Source organism: Corvus kubaryi, unplaced genomic scaffold (assembly GCF_017639235.1).
Source record: "Corvus kubaryi isolate FWS band 111438036 unplaced genomic scaffold, C.kubaryi_AGA036_p1.0 37392, whole genome shotgun sequence".
In the NCBI taxonomy this organism is placed as follows: domain Eukaryota; kingdom Metazoa; phylum Chordata; class Aves; order Passeriformes; family Corvidae; genus Corvus; species Corvus kubaryi.
In genome coordinates, this window is record NW_024581131.1 from 4,868,019 (window position 1) to 4,886,228 (window position 18,210).

General features: G+C 41.2%; 1 protein-coding gene across 1 annotated transcript in view; it reads left to right on the forward strand.

Annotated features, from left to right (window-relative positions):
* The window catches only part of TRPM5 (transient receptor potential cation channel subfamily M member 5), a 37,259-nt gene that overhangs the window by 10,200 nt on the left and 8,849 nt on the right, over positions 1–18,210 (forward strand). Inside the window, exons 7-17 of the mRNA XM_042038464.1 lie at positions 1,786–1,891; positions 2,757–2,875; positions 3,488–3,838; positions 5,898–6,029; positions 7,287–7,404; positions 8,872–9,017; positions 9,761–9,873; positions 11,251–11,346; positions 13,651–13,909; positions 15,395–15,513; positions 15,936–16,068. Coding sequence (XP_041894398.1) covers positions 1,786–1,891; positions 2,757–2,875; positions 3,488–3,838; positions 5,898–6,029; positions 7,287–7,404; positions 8,872–9,017; positions 9,761–9,873; positions 11,251–11,346; positions 13,651–13,909; positions 15,395–15,513; positions 15,936–16,068 — 1,692 coding nt within the window. The remainder of the gene's footprint in view (positions 1–1,785; positions 1,892–2,756; positions 2,876–3,487; positions 3,839–5,897; positions 6,030–7,286; positions 7,405–8,871; positions 9,018–9,760; positions 9,874–11,250; positions 11,347–13,650; positions 13,910–15,394; positions 15,514–15,935; positions 16,069–18,210) is intronic.

The following is an 18,210-nucleotide window of genomic DNA, read 5'->3' on the forward strand; positions in this document are numbered from 1 at the left end:
GATCCCGGGAAGGGATGGAACAAAGGCTTCACAAACCCCTGGGCAGCCGATCCCGGACTCTCAGGAACAGCAGGCTGGAACGGCAGGCTAGAGCGGCAGGCTAGAACGGCAGGCTGGAGCGGCAGGGACTAACGCAAATCCCGGGTGGCAGACGAGATGTATCCAGATGGGAGAACCCCACGGACGCCCAGGCAGGCAGGGCGAGCAGGGCTACAGCGTAGCGAAAGCTCGAAGCAGCAGTGGGGCAGGGCAGCCACAGCCCGGTCTCCAGCAGGGCAGGGAAAGCGGCTTTTGGGGTCCCGGCGTTGCTTCCAGCAGAAAGAAAGAACGGCCAAAAAGAAAGAAGCAGCAGCTCCTTTCTCTGCAGCTTCTCTCTCCAGACGCTCAGAGCGAACTGACCCCACACCCAGGTGTAGACAAAGGAGTAGCCAGGCCCACCCCACTCCCCTTTTTGTCTTTCTTAAGTACAGCTATTTGTCCCCTAGCAACATGCATATGGGAGAAAATTCCTTTAACAGGAAAAAAACTAAGACTAAACTAAAACCCCAACACTTTGATAGCCCCTTCAGTACAGGTTTGGCAAGAAGCTGCTCAGAAGTTTTGGGAACTCCAGTGCTTTGAGACTTGTGTCATCGAGTGCCTCTCTAGCATTAAAAATCTAGTGGTCATCTGAGCATGCAAACTACTTTGTTGTCCCAGTAATTCAGCTGAACACTTAGGGCTCTGTCCTTCCTCACTTACTTCCTCAAGTAACAGCCAGCACCCAGGAACCCCACAGTCCTTCTGTAGGACATGAAGCATTACTTATATCCACAGCTGTGGAGCTTGTGCAGCTGTGGCAGAAGAGACCTAATTCATGATCTACAGCTGTTAAATGGAAACCTAGTTGTGGATAAGCATGAATAAATTAAATAGAATGGAGCATGTTTAGAAATCATCCTATCTATTGTCAGTTACTTGTTCTTTAAGTATTATTGTTCTTAAAACAGAAAGACAAAACTCTTTGTCTTGAGGTACCCTTGCATAAGCCTTTTAGAAACAAAAAGCCACTTTGAGATTGTCCTTGTGTGAAGACTGAAGAGCACTGGGTGCCTCCAAGATAAACCAAGTCCTGACCTGGCCCACTACTTACTCTTTGCATTCCCTGCCGTAATCCTCAGCTCTAAAAGTTCCACATACTAACTCCATTAGGAAGAACTTTGCCAGATCACTGACAAAAGGGGATGAAAGGCATCTAGAAGCAATATTGCCACATGCTCACAAAGTCTCAGAGCAGCTGCACTGCGAGAAAGAAAACTCAATAAATAGAGAAGCAGAAGGAAAGAGAAGACTACTGCATATATCAATACTTGAGGACTTTTACTCAGAGAAGAGTTAGAGACTGTGCTTTTAAATAAACAACTCAGCAAAACTTAAATGTCAAAGCAGGATGAGGTAAAATGAAACTAGTGGTGTGCTGGCTATAACGTGACTTTGAGTCAAATAAGAATGTAAGTTAAGGAAGGATCTTTTAATTAAAGCACTATTCTGGTTCTCAGGATATCCCAGTTCTGTTCCTCCTATCCTGGTAGACAACTTTGGAAAAGGCAGTAACTCCCTCCTTGCCTTAGGAGTTATTTATATATGGGAAACTAATAATATTTGCCTTCTTGCCAAACCTCAGCTTTACAATTAGAACATGAGTTTTTGGGAAATACTGTACGGGTGATTCCCACTGGGTTCTTGGGCACTAATGTATATCCAAAGCACAATGTGTAAAACCACTTTTGTTTCAACTCCAAATAGATTCAGAACATTATTTCACACCAGCATCTTCTAACTCTGCACAACTTTGAGCAAGATGGTTCAGAAGATCATCTAGACACAGTCATTTTAAAAGCTTTAGTAAAAGGTAAGAGAAACACAATGCATTTAATGTTTGTCTTATTTGACTTCTATGCCATAAAAATAATTCCTCTTTTTCCAGTGCAAGTTCAGTTGACTGTTGGATCGGATTTCATTTCTGATTAACTGCTCTTTTGTTTGTTTATTGACAATTTAACTGTGGCAGTTACCGTAGCTCTTGTAAACTTCCTTTAAACTAGTGTTTGCTTTTTAATCTCATGCTATTGTACAGTACTATTTTAGTCACTCCTTTATTACACTACTTGCTTCTCTTAGTAACAGAGGCTACAGAAGAACTGAAATATATTGGAGCACTATATTATTCCAATTACAAACCATTAAAAAAACCCCCAAGAAACAAAACCAAAACCCACAAGTAGACCAAAATTGCCTTTGTTTCAGAAACAATCTATTTCTCCTATATGAAATCTCCACTGTATCTTCTGAAAGAAGACATTACTTGTGCTGCCACCTATTTCAGTTTCTGTTAACTTAATGGTTTGTGTTAGCTTAAACTTAGCAAGGGAGAAAAAAAAAGACATCCTGTTCCTGATGCGCTAATGGACACAAGGCAAAAACAACAGCCAGCCCTGTCCCCTGCTTTCTGCAGGCCAATGTCCCTCTTAACATCCAACAGCCATTTAAACTTAATGCTTTTAATAGAGGCTTCATCTAGAAAAAACTAACATTTTTGAACATTAATGTTTCTTAATTTAGGGAAACGTTGCTGTGAAGGGTTCCTGGTTAAGCAACCCACAGATCTGTGATGGCTGAAGGAGAACTTGCATTGCTAATCAAAGAACCAATACAATATTAAATTAAACATAACCCTAAAGTACTGACTTTATTTGCATTTTCTATTTTTTTTCCAGCCTGTAAAAGTCAGAGTCAGGAGGCTCAGGAATATCTGGATGAACTGAAGCTGGCAGTGGCCTGGAATAGAGTCGACATTGCTAAAAGCGAAATATTCAATGGTGATGTGGAGTGGAAGGTACCAGGTTTTTTTGCCTTAGAGGACACTTGGTGTATAATGCAATGTGTACAGGACACTGGAGCATCCCAAAAGGTGGCTTCAGTTTTTAACACTACCTGCACACTCTACTGAGAGATTGGGCAGCAGTAGTTTGCTTTCTGAGGCTGTTTGTCTTTTTGGTCCCCTATAAGATAATGCCTAAAGACAGAGGAATAACTCAGTGGTCATCATCTCTTTCTTGAGCTCTTTGAGACCAACAATCTTTCTTCCCTTCTGTATAGACCTTTAGAGCAAACAGACCAAAGCTTACAAAGCACAAGAAGCAGGCAGATGTTACTGTTAGAAGGTGGCATGAAGAATGGTGGGTACCAGTGCGGTGGGTACCTCACATCAAGTCCTACAGCATGCAGTTTGTGTTGGTGTTTTAACATTAATGATGGCATGGACATTTTGTCAGAGGGAAATGAAGAGCCTTCCACCTCTTTCTCACTGTACTCACTGTTGACTGGTGGAAGACAAAACGTGCATGTCCTCGTGTTAAATCCTACCTCTCTCATCACCCATCCATGATTACCTCCAAAAATTTCTTTTTTTGTTTTGTTTTGGCTTTTTTCCCCTTCGTCAATCTAGTCCTGTGACCTGGAGGAAGTGATGATGGATGCTCTGGTCAATGACAAACCAGAATTTGTAAAATTATTTATTGACAATGGGGCAAACATAAATGAATTCCTGACCTACAGTCGTCTGCAGAGACTCTACTGTTCCATTTCTCAGAAATGTCTCCTCTATGAACTTCTCCTGAAGAAACATGAAGAAAGCAAACTGACCTTGGCAGGGCTCACTGGTCAGCAGCAAAACGAGCAGAAGGAGGTGTGCCCCCTCTTCACTCTCAGTGAGGTCTCTAGAGTTCTCAAGGACTTTCTTCATGATGCATGCAAAGGTTTCTATCAAGAGCTCAGGCATGGAGGCAAGAAGAAATCTGTGAGTCACAACTTTGCATTGCAGTTCTGCTCCCCTCCAACTCAGAATCTGAACAATTTTAAGTAGGTCTAGCCTTTGGGGTAGGGCAGGGAACAGATTCAGTGAAAGATGTATGAAAGAAATACAAAGTAATAAGATTTACATTTACTAAGGAGTAATTAGACATAAAAATAGTGGTCTGCATTTCTCACACAGAACTTCAAGCAGAAAGTACTTGAAAGGCAGGATTTTCTAGGAGAAAGAAAAGCAGGCAATGGATGTTTTCAATCCCAGGTCTGAAAATGGTGATCTTCGTACATGAAACTATTCTCAGATTTACACTCTGTGTGAGTAGACTGGATATTCAGTAATATGCAGTATCTGATATTTGCCCTTAGATCATTATAGTCTTGAGTGACAGAACACATAGTAAGAAATAGGAACAATTGTGTGAAGTGGCCGTGGAAAGCACACTGGCCAACATATGACAAGGACAATATGTGATGGGGGGAATGGAATGTCTATAATCCACAGTGGTACAATGGCTACATCATCATTTTTGCATTTTGACAGTGTATTTAACATTAAAACTCCTAAGTACCAAAGTTCTTGCAAAAGCATTGAAAATAATTTTGGGCACAAGGTTTCAAAACAAAGATGTATAAAGAAATTTCATTAAGGTTTAGTTTAAGACAAACGAAACAATTAAGCCTTTTGGTATTTACCAAGTTCTAATTTCACCTTAAAACTGTTAAAACTGTAAGCTAATTTAAAAAATGTTATTCAAGACATTAAATAACTTTTGCTTTGATAAAGCCTAGCTAAATTAATTAGTAGTATGAAAAGTTAAGTTTGAATCTACTCAGGATTTCTTCATTCACAAAGACAGACAACTTGAGACTGTACCTCTGAAATCACTAAGCAGACTCCAGACTTACAAATTTGCCAGAAATAAAAAGTTGCCCCCAAAATCTCACTTCACTTTACTGGCATTTGGCAGCAAGTCAGCTAAAGACTGGTGCTGTAGATAAGGCCCAATTCAGATATCAGATCCTTCTGCCTACCAGCTTTTTCCATTTTAAAGCTTCTTCCCATGGCTTCTTCCCAACAGAGGCTGAATCCCATTATCATTGGCAACAGAAAGAGCATCACAGTACTGGTATACCACTGTCACTGCTGCCAAACTGTGTGTCGTTTTTCAAGTTAGGAACTAGTGGTTACAAAGACAGATGAGAATTTTAGGATATCTTTGTCTCCTGCAAGGCTTTCAGGGCAATTTAGTTGATTCAATAGCTCACCACAATCTGAAGAAGCACCCCCCACATCCCCCAAAAGTGCCATTAAAATAAATTTGAACAGAATCCCATAATTTCAATTATAAAAGATATATTCTCATAGAAACCTGTTTAATTAAAAATAAATCCGCTCTGGCTGCTTCTAACCAACACAATAGATACAAAGGCACTTTTTAAATATACTTAAAACTCAGAATTTGGCCTAAGTGGCTACACTTCCTCTGGACAATTTTTTTATCAAGTGTTAAAGGAATAAGCAGTGTTCTACTTAAACTGCTCCCTGCACGAGGGAAAGGTTTCTCAAAGGAAAGACTAAAAAGGGGTATTGATGTACTCTATTCTTGTCGTGTACAGGGCCTTGGCAAGATTTATTTCTGATGAAATAAAATGCCCTTTGTTCCCTTTTCTCTGAAGCCATGTCCTTTGTGGCAGTCAAGCAGAGTCTGATATAATTGAAGGCAAGCTCAGATTAGTTAATCACAGGTTTGTCTTGTCTGATATTACACACCAGTGGTGAAACCCAAGCCTTAATAAAGTCAATGAAAACTTCAGCATTGGCTTCAACGGAGTCACTGTTTCATCCAGAATGTTCTCACACATATTGGGTTATATCGGGGACACAAGGATCCTTTAACTCAGTACAGAATGAGCCAATTACCTTTTAGTCCTACAGAAAAGTCAAAGAAATATGAAGTAGCTGGCGAGGCCGAGAGTAGCTTAGATCACGTCATTTTCATGAAACGAGACTGCAAATCAGGTTTTAAACTCTACAAACCATATTTCAGGATAAAACGAACACCAAGCGATTACCTGGGCCCTTGGACATGAACCAGAAAAGCGAAAATCCTTGGAGGGATTTGTTTGTATGGGCAGTACTTCAAAACCGGCACGAGATGGCAAACTATTTCTGGGCTATGGTAAGCTCCGAGCTGCAGCTGCTTCAGGTGAAGTATTGGCATATTTCAAGTTTACGAGATGTTTTTTTGCTCAGCCTTGCAGCTCAGATGACAGATAGGTTTGTTTCCAAAACACGAGAGGTGGCATTTATAGGGCCTTTCATCTCTGCGTGGCTCCTGCCCGCGGGGGCCGGGGGGAGAGCAGGAGCAGGTGTAAATCAGCCCGGGCTGAAGCTCCGCTCGCTGCCCTCCCCTCGCTGCTCCCGATGACTCACAGCTCCCAGGCGCAGCGTTTGTGCCTCCTACAATCGCCAATTGTTTGGCTCCGAGCGTGACGGGAGGCAAGACGGAGCAATGCAGCATCTTTAGCTTACGTGCTCGACGCGTAGCGAGCAGCATTGCGCTGTCCGGGGCTGAGCTTCGAGCTGGCATAATCGGCTCCTGTTTCACAACCCAGCCCTGTCCCCTGCATCTGGGAGCCCCCCTGCCCCCACAGAGACAGCCAGCTCTCAGGCTGCATCCCTGACCGCCCCGAGGAGTGCATCTGGCCCGGGGGGAGCCCCGGGGAGGGACGAGGCGCAGCACGGCTCCGCGGGCTGTGAGTGTGGGGTGTGTGCGTGCGGACACATCAGCACCTTGCAGGGCCCGTGTTTGTGCAGCCCCGTGACCGCAAGGCACGTCCCTGCTCTGGGCCCTTGTTGTGCCTCTGCCAGCTGTGCTCCCTCCTTTCTCCTACATCTCCGTGCAGGGGCGCAGCACAGCCATGCCGGAGGTGTCTCGACACGGTGAGACTGTGTTGCTCTATTTCCACAGCACATTATTCTCCTTCCAGTCTTTGGCCCCAGATCAGGCGCCTCTAAGAGACTGGACCCAGAAGTCTCCAGCCTTACAAGGCACAAGAACTACCGATAAAGAATCATAGAATAGTTTGGGTTGGAAGTGACCTTAAAGATCATCCAGCTCTAATCCCCCTGCGATGGGCCGGTACACCCCCCACTAGACAGGTTTGCTCGGTGCCCCACCCAGCCTGGCCTCGAACACTCCCAGGGATGGGGCATCCACAATATGTGGGTTTAATTCTCAAATATCATCAAAGCTATCATTTAGATCAGCATTTTGGAGTTTCAACGCTGTATTCGAGGGAGGATTTTTCTTAAAAGGGAAGACGCGCATGAACTTTTTGTTGTTGCTGTTAGATGTGTTGCATAGTGGAGTGTTCCCCCATTCAGAAATGCCCTCCAGTGGAGGGTGACAGCAGCACCCCTTTCAATTCTACAGGGTCAGGAGGGTGTAGCTTCAGCTCTGGCAGCCTGCAAGATCCTTAAAGAGATGTCCCGCCTGGAGACAAAAGCAGCCTGTATCGTGAAAGAGGCCAAGTATGAGCAGCTCGCTGTTGGTAAGTAATGGCACTTTTTGAATGGCATTGAAACTTTAAGAAGGAACTGCCATTGGAAGGCAAGCAAGTGAAAAAAATACTGTTTCAGTTGTAAAAGGTCAGCTGTCATGAATAATTTAACAGCCTTGCAGCACAGGCAGTCCCAAACATTCAGATACAGCAGAAAGATTTAAAACCCACTCGTTTTGGAAAAATCAGTGTTCCAAGACTGGCCCCCTGGGTTGCATGGAAGCTTTCCTGCTGCTTGTTGGTATTTTAATTGTCTGATCTTAGTACAAGGTATGTTAGAGTGATGTGGAAGATGGAATAACCAAAACACTTCCAGGCTCACAGCAGCCTGCTTTCCCTGCAATATCAAGCTTGCTCTGTAAGGGCCACTAGAGCAACAAGTTTTAAGTTTTGTCATTGCTGCTAAAAATAATTTGAGATTACCTCACCCAGAAGAGGGCCAAGTGCACAGCAAACTGCAGCGAGGCTCAGACTGGTTTCGCAGCAGACAAGCCGCCCCTCCCTACAGCAGTCAGATCCCAGCATCTGCAATGCTGGAATGCCGAACCTCTCCCCTTTGCTTGGTTTAGAAACAGATGTCTGCACACAAGCTTCTCTGCTGATCTGACTTCAGTTCAATCCGTACCTTCACTGATGTGAGGAGAGGGCTTTAAAATGCACCCCACATGGAAACAAATGCAGAGGCTCCTCTCCCTTTGGAGATAGTTCATCAAGCAGCTGAAGGCTACATTATTTACACACTGATCACATTTTGTTGCTACATTATTTACACACTGATCACGTTTTCCCTTCTTCTCACAGGGCCATTATTATTTACAAAAATTAAAAATCAGGTTCTCATATATTCACAGGGCTCAAGTAATTCAGTCAATGGAATTATGGGACCTAATCCAATACACAGAAGTTCTGCTTATTGGCTTTGAGAAATATTAGATCAGATCCTCAGTTTTAATTCCTGGCCTGGATTATGTAAAGCAAACTTTCTTTAAGAATGATAAATACCACATCAACTAGAAAAGATGTCTGTATATCATGTTATTTTAAGTGCACTTGATCCTTTCACCCAGCCTCACAGTGTAACAAGGTGTAGGCTGGCTTTGGAAAGGTACTGAGATAATCAAGTGAATCAGTAGAATGGAACAGACACAAGAAGTCAGATCTTGTCTAATGAGAATTTTTTTTTTTTTTTGGACTGTTTAAATTTATCCTAGTTTCTAAGCTCCAGGACCAGTTTCTCTGGAAACAACTACGCCATAACACTCCACCAAGCCTAATGTTATTTTATGTCCAGTAGCTCTGTCTTAAAATGAAGGATTTGTTGTCTACAAGACAAAGCTGAGCTGCTCATCTTCTTTAGTCTGTTCAGGAGAGGGAGGACAACATGACAACTCATCCTTCAAAGTCTAAGAGGATCACCCAAGAGATACATTTTTTGTCTGTGTTTCCTTCTTATGGCAGAATTGTTTAGTGAATGCTACCACAACAGTGAGGAGAGAGCATTTGCTCTGTTGGTGAGGAAAAATCAGCACTGGAGCAAAACCACATGCCTTCAGCTGGCCACAGAAGCAGATGCAAAGTCTTTCTTTGCACATGATGGTGTCCAGGTAAGTTTTACATGTCCCCAGGGCCTTAAGTTGGACACAGGAGAGGATAGCACAGGAACCGAACAACTGCATGAAATGTATTCCCCTGAGAGCCATTCTTCAGAGAAAGGACTCTTCTCTCCCCCTAGCAACAGACGAAGAGGACATTATACCATGTCCTTGCCAAAACAGCCCAGCTCCCCCTTTCCCCACCCTCTCATCCAGCTGGCACACAGACCAGTGTGCTGAGGAGAAGGTTTAGCCTTAATCCATCGTGTGCATTTTGCTTTTTATTCCTTCCTTGCTCAAAGAGAAGCATCAGAAAAGCACTGTAAATCTGCCTGGGGCTAGATGAAGCTGCTCCAAGATGCGGGACAACTCCTTGTTCAGATTCAAGAGAGAGCTCACTGATAAAAGTTAAATGAAAATACTATTCAGCTTTGCTCTCACAACCTGAGTTCTCTCTGCATACACAAAGCTAAATTAAGAGTGATGCTACTTTTATCTCCCAGTGCCTGACTTGGGCTTCCTTAGTACTGCAGATGTTGTTTAATTCCATTTGGCTTGCTGTTCTTTCCACTGGTCTCTGCATAACTCCTTGCATACGCAACATCTGCAGAAGGACACACAGAGAACCTGTTTGCTCTGAAGGTGTGAGGTTTCCAGAGCTTTCACTGTCTTAGGAGTCACTGAACATAGGTGCACTTCATCTGCAAGTACGTTTTTGTGATATCAAAGCCATCTCTTCTCTTCTTGACTTGCAGGCCTTCCTGACAAAAATCTGGTGGGGAGACATGTCTACAAGCACACAGATCCTCAAGTTAATCTGTGGATTCTGGTGTCCTTTCCTAATCTACACTAATTTAATATCATTCAGGTACAAACATAGCTAATTGGGGCAAGCGATAAGTAAGTGATGGAAAATAGGCCATAAAAAAATATTCCGACTCAAAATTTCTCCCTGAAGTGATTAAAACAATAACATCACCTAATATCACCTAACCAAATCAGTTTTCTATGGGGCTGAGGGATTTGTGTGTCCTGTGCTAGTGCCTGTTGCCACACTTAAAAGATCAATGCCACGGTTTCAGAGAGATCATTCTATTTTGCACAATCCCCAGAAAAGCCTATTGGAATTCTGTCAGCTCCAGATTCTACACAGCAATGTGTAGAATTTCTTCAGCTGTAGCACCATTTGTTTCTAGATTTGGAGATGCCGGGCTCAAACTTCAGTATCCTGTCCAAGGAAAACAGCCATCACGAAGCAGTGTTATCAACCACAAGCCTTAATAACCATAAGTCAAGCTTAAAAACATAGGACTGACATTAAATGATCAGTCAATCAGAATCAGTTAAGATTTTCAAATTCAGTGCCTTACAACCTTGGGTTTTCTTGAAAAAAACCCCATGCACAATAAATCCCAACAAAACGGAACAAAAAACCCCACACCACAAAAACCAACGAAATAAAAAAAATAAACAGAAAAGAAAAAAAAAGAGCAGCCAAGCTGCTCAGACGGTCATAAAAACTGAAGATCTGAAACTTTAGGAAAACCTCATAACATCCATAGAATCGTATACAAATCATCAGAATTGGCAATATGAAATGACATGTTATTATGAAATACATGTTTCTTAACTCTTAAACTACATAAAAAGCAAGAGGAAGACTTGTTTGGCAATGCTGACTTATGATTTTCCTTCTGCCAGTATCACCAAAGATGACTTTCTGGCTGCCAGATTCACAAATTCATTCAATGTGACATTTCAGCAAAGCTTTCATGGAAAGGTTTAAATTATTATATATAAAGTAATCCTTTCCAAATTTCCTTTTTTTTGCCTCCTTTCCCTGGAAATGCAAGAACTGACACGTCCCCTACTGCTTCTGGCGTTTCCCCTCTTAATTGCTACTAAGAGTAACTAGGAATAGAGCATTGGGCTCAGTTTTCTAAGACTGAGTGAGGGATTTATTTCTGCTCAAATCATAAGCAGTTTGAGGAAACTGAGCATCCTGCTCCATTTTTGTGAGGCATGCCAATTACCACTTCTCTGAATTTTGTGGGTGACTTCAGGCTCCTCCTTTAAAATAAACAGAATTTGTAAAGACAAACCCCAACAATTTTGCATTTTTTGGTAGCTCCCCAGCAGATCAGGTCCAAGATAAATACATCCTAGCAGTTCTGTATCAATGCCAATTTAGGAATGAAAAATGGCTAAGCATCATCTTTGAACTAATGCATTTATTTCCTTACAGTGAGGGAACACAATCAGAGAATGAGCCAGAGCCATTTAGAGAGCTGGACAGTTTGGATTCAGAGAGGACTCTGTTTTTATCCAAGGAAAAAGATGGGTAAGTTTAAAACCATCAGTTAATGTCACTTTTATGACAACAGTCAAAGAACAGGACACTTCTTGTGGATTAGTGACCAGTTAATGATCTAAGGAGCAGCTGAAGGGCAAGAAAGTCATTACTCCTCAGGAAGTGCTATGCCCTCTGATTACTGCTGTTGTTGCTCTCTTAAAGGAATATAGAAAATAAACAGGGACATAGCATTGCTTTAGGGAGACACCACTTAACTTTTTCTGAGCAGGTAATTTCTACAGACCAAGGAGTTTACTTGGGAATCAAATAGGAGTTCCTGACATTCCCATCAGCTCACGATGACCGATGAACACTGGATTTTAGGAAGTTATCAGATTACTGAGCTGAGCAGAAAGAAGGTTCTCAGCAAAACCTTACATCACTGCATACTTTCCTACAATGGTGCACTTGCACCCATCAGTACCAGGGAGTTTTATGTTAAGTCAGCTTCTCATGCTCCTAATTTATATTTTAACAGATGAGCCCTGAGGAACCTTATGAGTTAGAGGGAGCACCACACAAATGGATAATGGAGCAGAAAGGTTTTGTCAGTTACTTGTGGTCAATCACAGATCCTGTGATTCAGAACAGAATCCCCCCCTACACCTCTACCACACACTCATCACCAAAACCTGGGAGACCACAAGGACTTAAGTCGGGATAAGTAGACTTTTGATTGGCACAAAGTCCTCTTAGTGGCTAAATTGTGCTAAATAGCCACTTAGCTTTTCCACGATTTAAAGAGAACTTCAGAATATGTGACCAGTGGTAGAGAGGAAGCATCATCTGCAGTATGAAGTCCTGGACCAAGTCAGAGTTATTAGGTTCTATTTTTACCTCTGGCATTTAACTGCTGGTATATTGGAGAAAATCATTAGTTCTTCTCTCTCCCCCCTAACCTATAAAATAGGTGTAAAAGCATCTGCCTCTTGGGAGCTATTTGTAAGCAATATCATAAAGCACTTCCTGAGTGCAGCATGGTTTGGTCATTACATTGTGTGTTCCAATTGCTGTTATCCTAGCAATTTATTTTAACAAAGAGGCTCTCTCCCTCCCAGATCTATTTCAGCATCTTACAGTAAAGCTGCAATTATCTGTTTATGATATTAGCCTGTTACCATGGGAATGTATCTCATGATGTCATAAATTGAGAGGTAGTACAGAATCAGGCATATAGAAAAGATTGGCCGTGAAGAGAAATTTTTCCTTGTAACAAATGTATTTAATAATTAGCAAGATCGTCAGAGGAAATTAAAAACTAGTAAAGAGTCATTGTTTATTTTCTGTGAGGTGAAATTGAAGACATACCCTAGTGTGCACATCCTTTGTCGGAGATCACACTTCTCAGAGTCAGAATCACAACATTAAAGATCCAATAACATCCGTAGCTCACACAGGAAAGCATTTTATGTGGAAACAAATCCTCACACAAAGATCAAATTGCTATCAAACTTGCATTTTATGCACAGGATAATTTCCATTGCCAATAGATACCACTTCATGTTCCAAAACACAGCAAAACAGTTGTAGATGTACAGGTCAAATTTCCCTTCAGTTACCAAAATACTTGTGTCATTCCACGACACTCAAAGACTACGGCAGTACATAATTTATGAGATCAACTCTTTTTGCTAAAAGGCTTCTATATTGCCTTTTTTTTTTTTTTTTTTGCAATTTGCTCTAATTTAATCACAAAGGGCAGGATGCCAGTTCTGCAAAGGAGTAAGGTATTCTTCAGTAGGTCTATCAGATTCCAGCAAGGATAATCAAGAATCACAGGCTTAGTATGATCCAGCACTTAGAGAGTGGGTCAGAAGTTTAAAGTCACAGCAACAACAAGAACTTCCACAGACAAACACTGCAAGAAAATTTTAGAGCCAAAATAATTAAGAGCTGACTCACAAAAATTCATTGGCCATTTTCTTTTCTTTGCTATTATTTAGGTTTATAAAGAGCAATTACCCTTCCCCCTCCCCTTTCCTTGTGCATTTGCACTCCATGCGGGAACCCAATGAAATTACAAATAAAATTAATACAACTTAACTGAAATAACAAAAATGTGCACATAATTTTGATGTGACTTTGTTTTTCAAAACCTTTTTTTTTTTGGTTTTAAATATTTCTGCTATGGTAATGTGATTGCTCTGACTTCTACAGCCTGCCCCCTTGGCCAGCCCCAGCATCTGCCTGTTACTATCTTACAAGAAGCTTTATATAGAATAATATTGAGCCTATTCCCATGAACTAATTTTAGGAGATTGTCACCAAGTATGTATTCTTTTTGGTTTGCAGAGGAAATGACACATTGGAAAAACAGAACCCTTCTGCAAACACAGCATGGGCGACATTCATGTTTACCCGGTGGAGAAAATTCTGGAGTGCCCCTGTAACTGTATTTATGGGGAATGTTATCATGTACTTTGCTTTTCTCTTTCTATTTACTTATGTCCTTTTACTGGACTTTAAACCACCTCCACCTCAAGGTCCATCTGTTAAAGAAATTGTACTCTACTTCTGGGTGTTTACCCTTGTCTTGGAAGAGATCCGACAGGTGAGTAACCTGCATCACCTTAAAAACAACACAGTAAAACCTGCAGCAATATTTTCAATAGATTTACAATCTGTATAACTGGACAAGCTTGGAGATTTCAAGTGTCAGGTGCACAGGTGAACAACACAGAACTTACCTTATCCAAAACATCTCACCTCTCTCTCCCAGAGCAAGCTCTTCCTCCACCATATAAACCTACAACTCTACTTCTGTTTTCCATCCTACTCCAGCCTTAGCCAAGTAAGTGGGCTGCTAGCATTCAGATATTCTTCGCTTTGTAAAGTCCCACTCTGGTTTCACTCCCCAGAACTAGATCCTCCCTCCACAAATAATGTAAGTTGGAAGTTATATTCTACACCTGGAAACATAGCAGACAGCTCTACATCCTTTTAGGAGATTCTTCCCTGCTGGGGACCGTTTAAAAAAACCACAAGCAAATGAATTCAGGTTATTTGTGCCTTTTCCTAAAATACTTTTCAACTCAAAATATTAGCAGATCTCTTTTGGGTTTTCTTTTCTTAAAAAACCCAACCAAACAAAACCACCAACCCCCAAAACCCCTTCTCCATTAGTCTCCCATTACTGGTTTTGGAATGCCCTCAGTTTAAAAACTGAAATAATAACAGTGGTGCAAGTGTGCTGCCAACTGTGGATGCATAAAGCTCTTCCCTTTAGGCACAAAAAAAAGCAGTTACAATCATTTGCTCTGGAAGAACTTGTAGGCATTCATTACTTAAGCAACAGAGACAGTGAAGTTTGTCACAATGTATTTGAAATTATGCAGCAAGGCCATAACCAGAGGATGACATGGAAAACATCTGGATCAAAGAACATTTCATTATAACCTGTAAAACATGAAGACTGCCAGGCTAAAACCCAATTAAGAAAGCCAACTCCCTGCCTACATAATCAAATGTGCCTTTACTGACAATTCCAGTGCACAAATGCCAAATCTGCTCATGCTGTTTAGATAGCAATGCCTAGAAACTGAACTCTGACTGGAAGCTGCATTAACAGCTCCAATGCTGACAAAAATCACAGAATGCTTGTGCTGGAAGGGACTTTAAAAGTCATCTAGTTCCAAGCCCCTGCCATGCCCAGCTTTCCCCAGGCCAGGTTGCTCAAAGCCCCACCCAATCTGGCCTTGAACTCTTCCAGGGATGTGGCATCCACAACTTCACTGGGCAACCTGTTCCAGTGCCTCACAACCCTCACAGTGAGGAATTTCTTCTGTAAAAATTTTAAATCAGGCCTCAAAAATTCCACAAAAATAAAGATTTTTTTTTCCTCTTTTATCTAACTTTTGTGTTTTAAAATGGTAAACTGAGCTTGTTTCCAAGCTTTCTTTTTTTCCTTCTTATACTAGGAATTTGTTTTTTCTCTTTGCAACGAGACAGAAAAAGGAAACAGGTATTATGTTAAAACTCAGAAGGTAATAGTGAAAGTGGAGACAGATCAATACCAATGATTATTTCTCTTTTTCAGAGTTTCTATACAGAGGAAGACACAAATTTAATGAAAAAATTTAAACTGTATGTGGAGGATAACTGGAATAAATGTGATATGGTGACCATCTTTCTCTTCATAATTGGGGTAACCTGCAGGTATATATTTACTCCATGTGAAGTGGTCAGCATCAGTAGAAAGGGCTATGTACATCAACTGACAGCTGAGTTTCACGTGCTTGAGAAGACAGGCTCTAACATTCATTTTTACAAGCTTTGAGACATGTTTCTGCAGTAGGAGCCTCTAAAATTCTGTGGAAATCATGAAAGTTGCTCCAGAGACCAAAAAAAGACATATTGGTACATTCAAACACATGTACTGAAAAGCTCTGCTTTTTTAATTTGTTTTTTGGAAATCCTTTTTACTCAAGGTATCTTTTTTTTTTTTAATTTGTTAATAAATCTCCTTGAAGCCAAGAGAGAGAAAACAGTGTTCCTCCATCTTTTGGCTATTTCTCATCACTGTACAGACATTAGCAGTACTTGTTGAGAGCTGATATTTCATTCCATGTGTTCTGCAGGATGCTGAACTCAACTTTTCAAGCTGGCCGTACAATACTCGCCATTGATTTTATGGTGTTTACACTTAGACTTATCCATATTTTCGCAATTCACAAACAACTTGGACCAAAGATCATAATCGTGGAAAGGATGGTAAGTGTGCAGTCTGTCTCAGATAAATACTTGTGCCTTCTAACAAATGGAGAGTAGGAAATCTTGTCTTTAGAAAGGAAATAACTTTATAATCTGTCTTTATTTTTACATTTTTAAGGCTTGTCATTTTGCATATTCCTGCATTTTGTTATAAGATGCAATGTTTGAAATAGATCCTTCCAAAGAGCTCTGTAGTGCATTAAGTTGGTCCCAATTTAATAATCCTTGTACCTCACCTAATAATTTATCCTCAGATCTGGCACATGAAGAGCAGTCTTTGCCTTTACTGCTATTCCTCCTACTTCCTAAGCTGTGTGCATCCAGGGCAAAGACCTCAGGCAGACAACAGGCCACACACAGAAGAGCTGGGCTTCCAATGAATGATTTGGGGAAACAAATTATGGTTTTTGCAGCAAGTGCAGAAAAAAAAAAAATCAGTGAAAAAAGATAGTTACAAGTTTCCTACACGAGCTACTCTTACTTGTACATTTTAGCTCCAGTTACAATGAAAACGTATCAATACTTTGTGAGCAGATGTTGGAAGATGTTGATAAAATATTTTTATTTATTGCTGCTCTCCTGCAGGAAATGAGACATTGGGATTACAATTACTGTGCTTGGGTATGTGTTGGTATGTCGAAATAGCTTTTTATTTAGGCAAGTTAATCCTCTAGGTCTATTAGCCCATGCTAACTGATTAATAGAGTTCATCAAATTGTTATTACTATTACAGAATCTACAAATATTTGATTTGTGACTCACAGCAGAACTCAGTAAAAGCTCTACAGTCTAAACAAGCGTATCCATTGAATAAACATAACTACCAAGCTATTTGGATTTGTCTACAAATGCAATAACTGGAACTCTAACATGACATTTGGTTGGACTAGCAAAAGGGTAAATGGCAAATAAATATTTGTTCTTGTTCATTATCTAGCTTATGGCATTAGCAAACTTCTATTGTAAGAGCACAAGTCAGATGTACAGCTCCTAACCCTTCCTTTGCTGCATGCCAAGCCAAACCAGGGCCTTGGACGAGTACTACCTGTGTCCACTCTGCTGGCACCTGATGTCCTGCAAGATAACACAAGGACTGGGAAGATGCAAAGAAGAATATAAACAGCAGCCTAGACAAAAGCCTAACACAGGACTTTTCATCTTCCCCCCACCCAAGCCAACACGATGCCTCAGCTTTGGTAGTTCAGTGCTGAACCTCGCATCAAATGAAGGAACAGGGAAGGTCACTTCAGTAAATGGAACCTGCTTGAAAGGTTCGAGGCGGTTCGAGCAGGACCATCTCCCTTACTTAACAGAGAAGCAATCCCAGATGGCCTCTTACTGTCTTTCTCCTTTATAGCCTTGCTACAGAGTTGCTGAAACTGGTCTGGTAACCACTAAAATGCCAGAACAATGCTCATTCCCAGAACAGTGCTCATTCCCAAAGAGACTGCAGCCTGGAAAAAAATACTTCCAGACTTGTCACCGCTCTTCCATCACCGTGATACCCTTACAGCCCTGCAGCATTCCTAAATTTTAGATCATTCAGAAAACAAAACAGGTTGATGAAAGTCAGACATCAGCTCTGTCTTGCCTGGCTTAGAGATGATGTTTCTTATCAGAACTCCAAGTAACATCCTGCAGGTCTGAAATGCTTATGCTTTTGGGTAACTGTACAATCCAATAATCTAATTGAAATGAATCTACAGTCCCTAATGAACTCTGTCAGATTAGATGGGGAGAGGATGAAGTGTTCCTCTTCCACCAGGGAAAAATTATTGCACTTGAAATGCATATTAGATTTTTTTTTTTTTAAGTAAGTGTTTTAGGATTCAATTACTTCTGCTTCTGTAGAGAAACGCAATGTTTAAAAGCAGGAAGCCCCGAAGAGAATCCTTCAGATGCATCACTTAGCTTGAAAACTGAAGACAGAAGCAACCTGATCCTTGCAGTCTTCACTGCCTGCTGTATTAGTGGCTCAGTATTCATCAATGAGCACTGACTGCTACCAGGATTCTCTGCTGCAGCAGAACTCTTGTAATTCACAGTAAAGCAGGCCATGGTACTGAGATATCTCACAGAAAATATGCACTTAAAAGGAGCAATGAGAGTCGCTTAAAAGATAAAATGTGTATCATTTTTAAA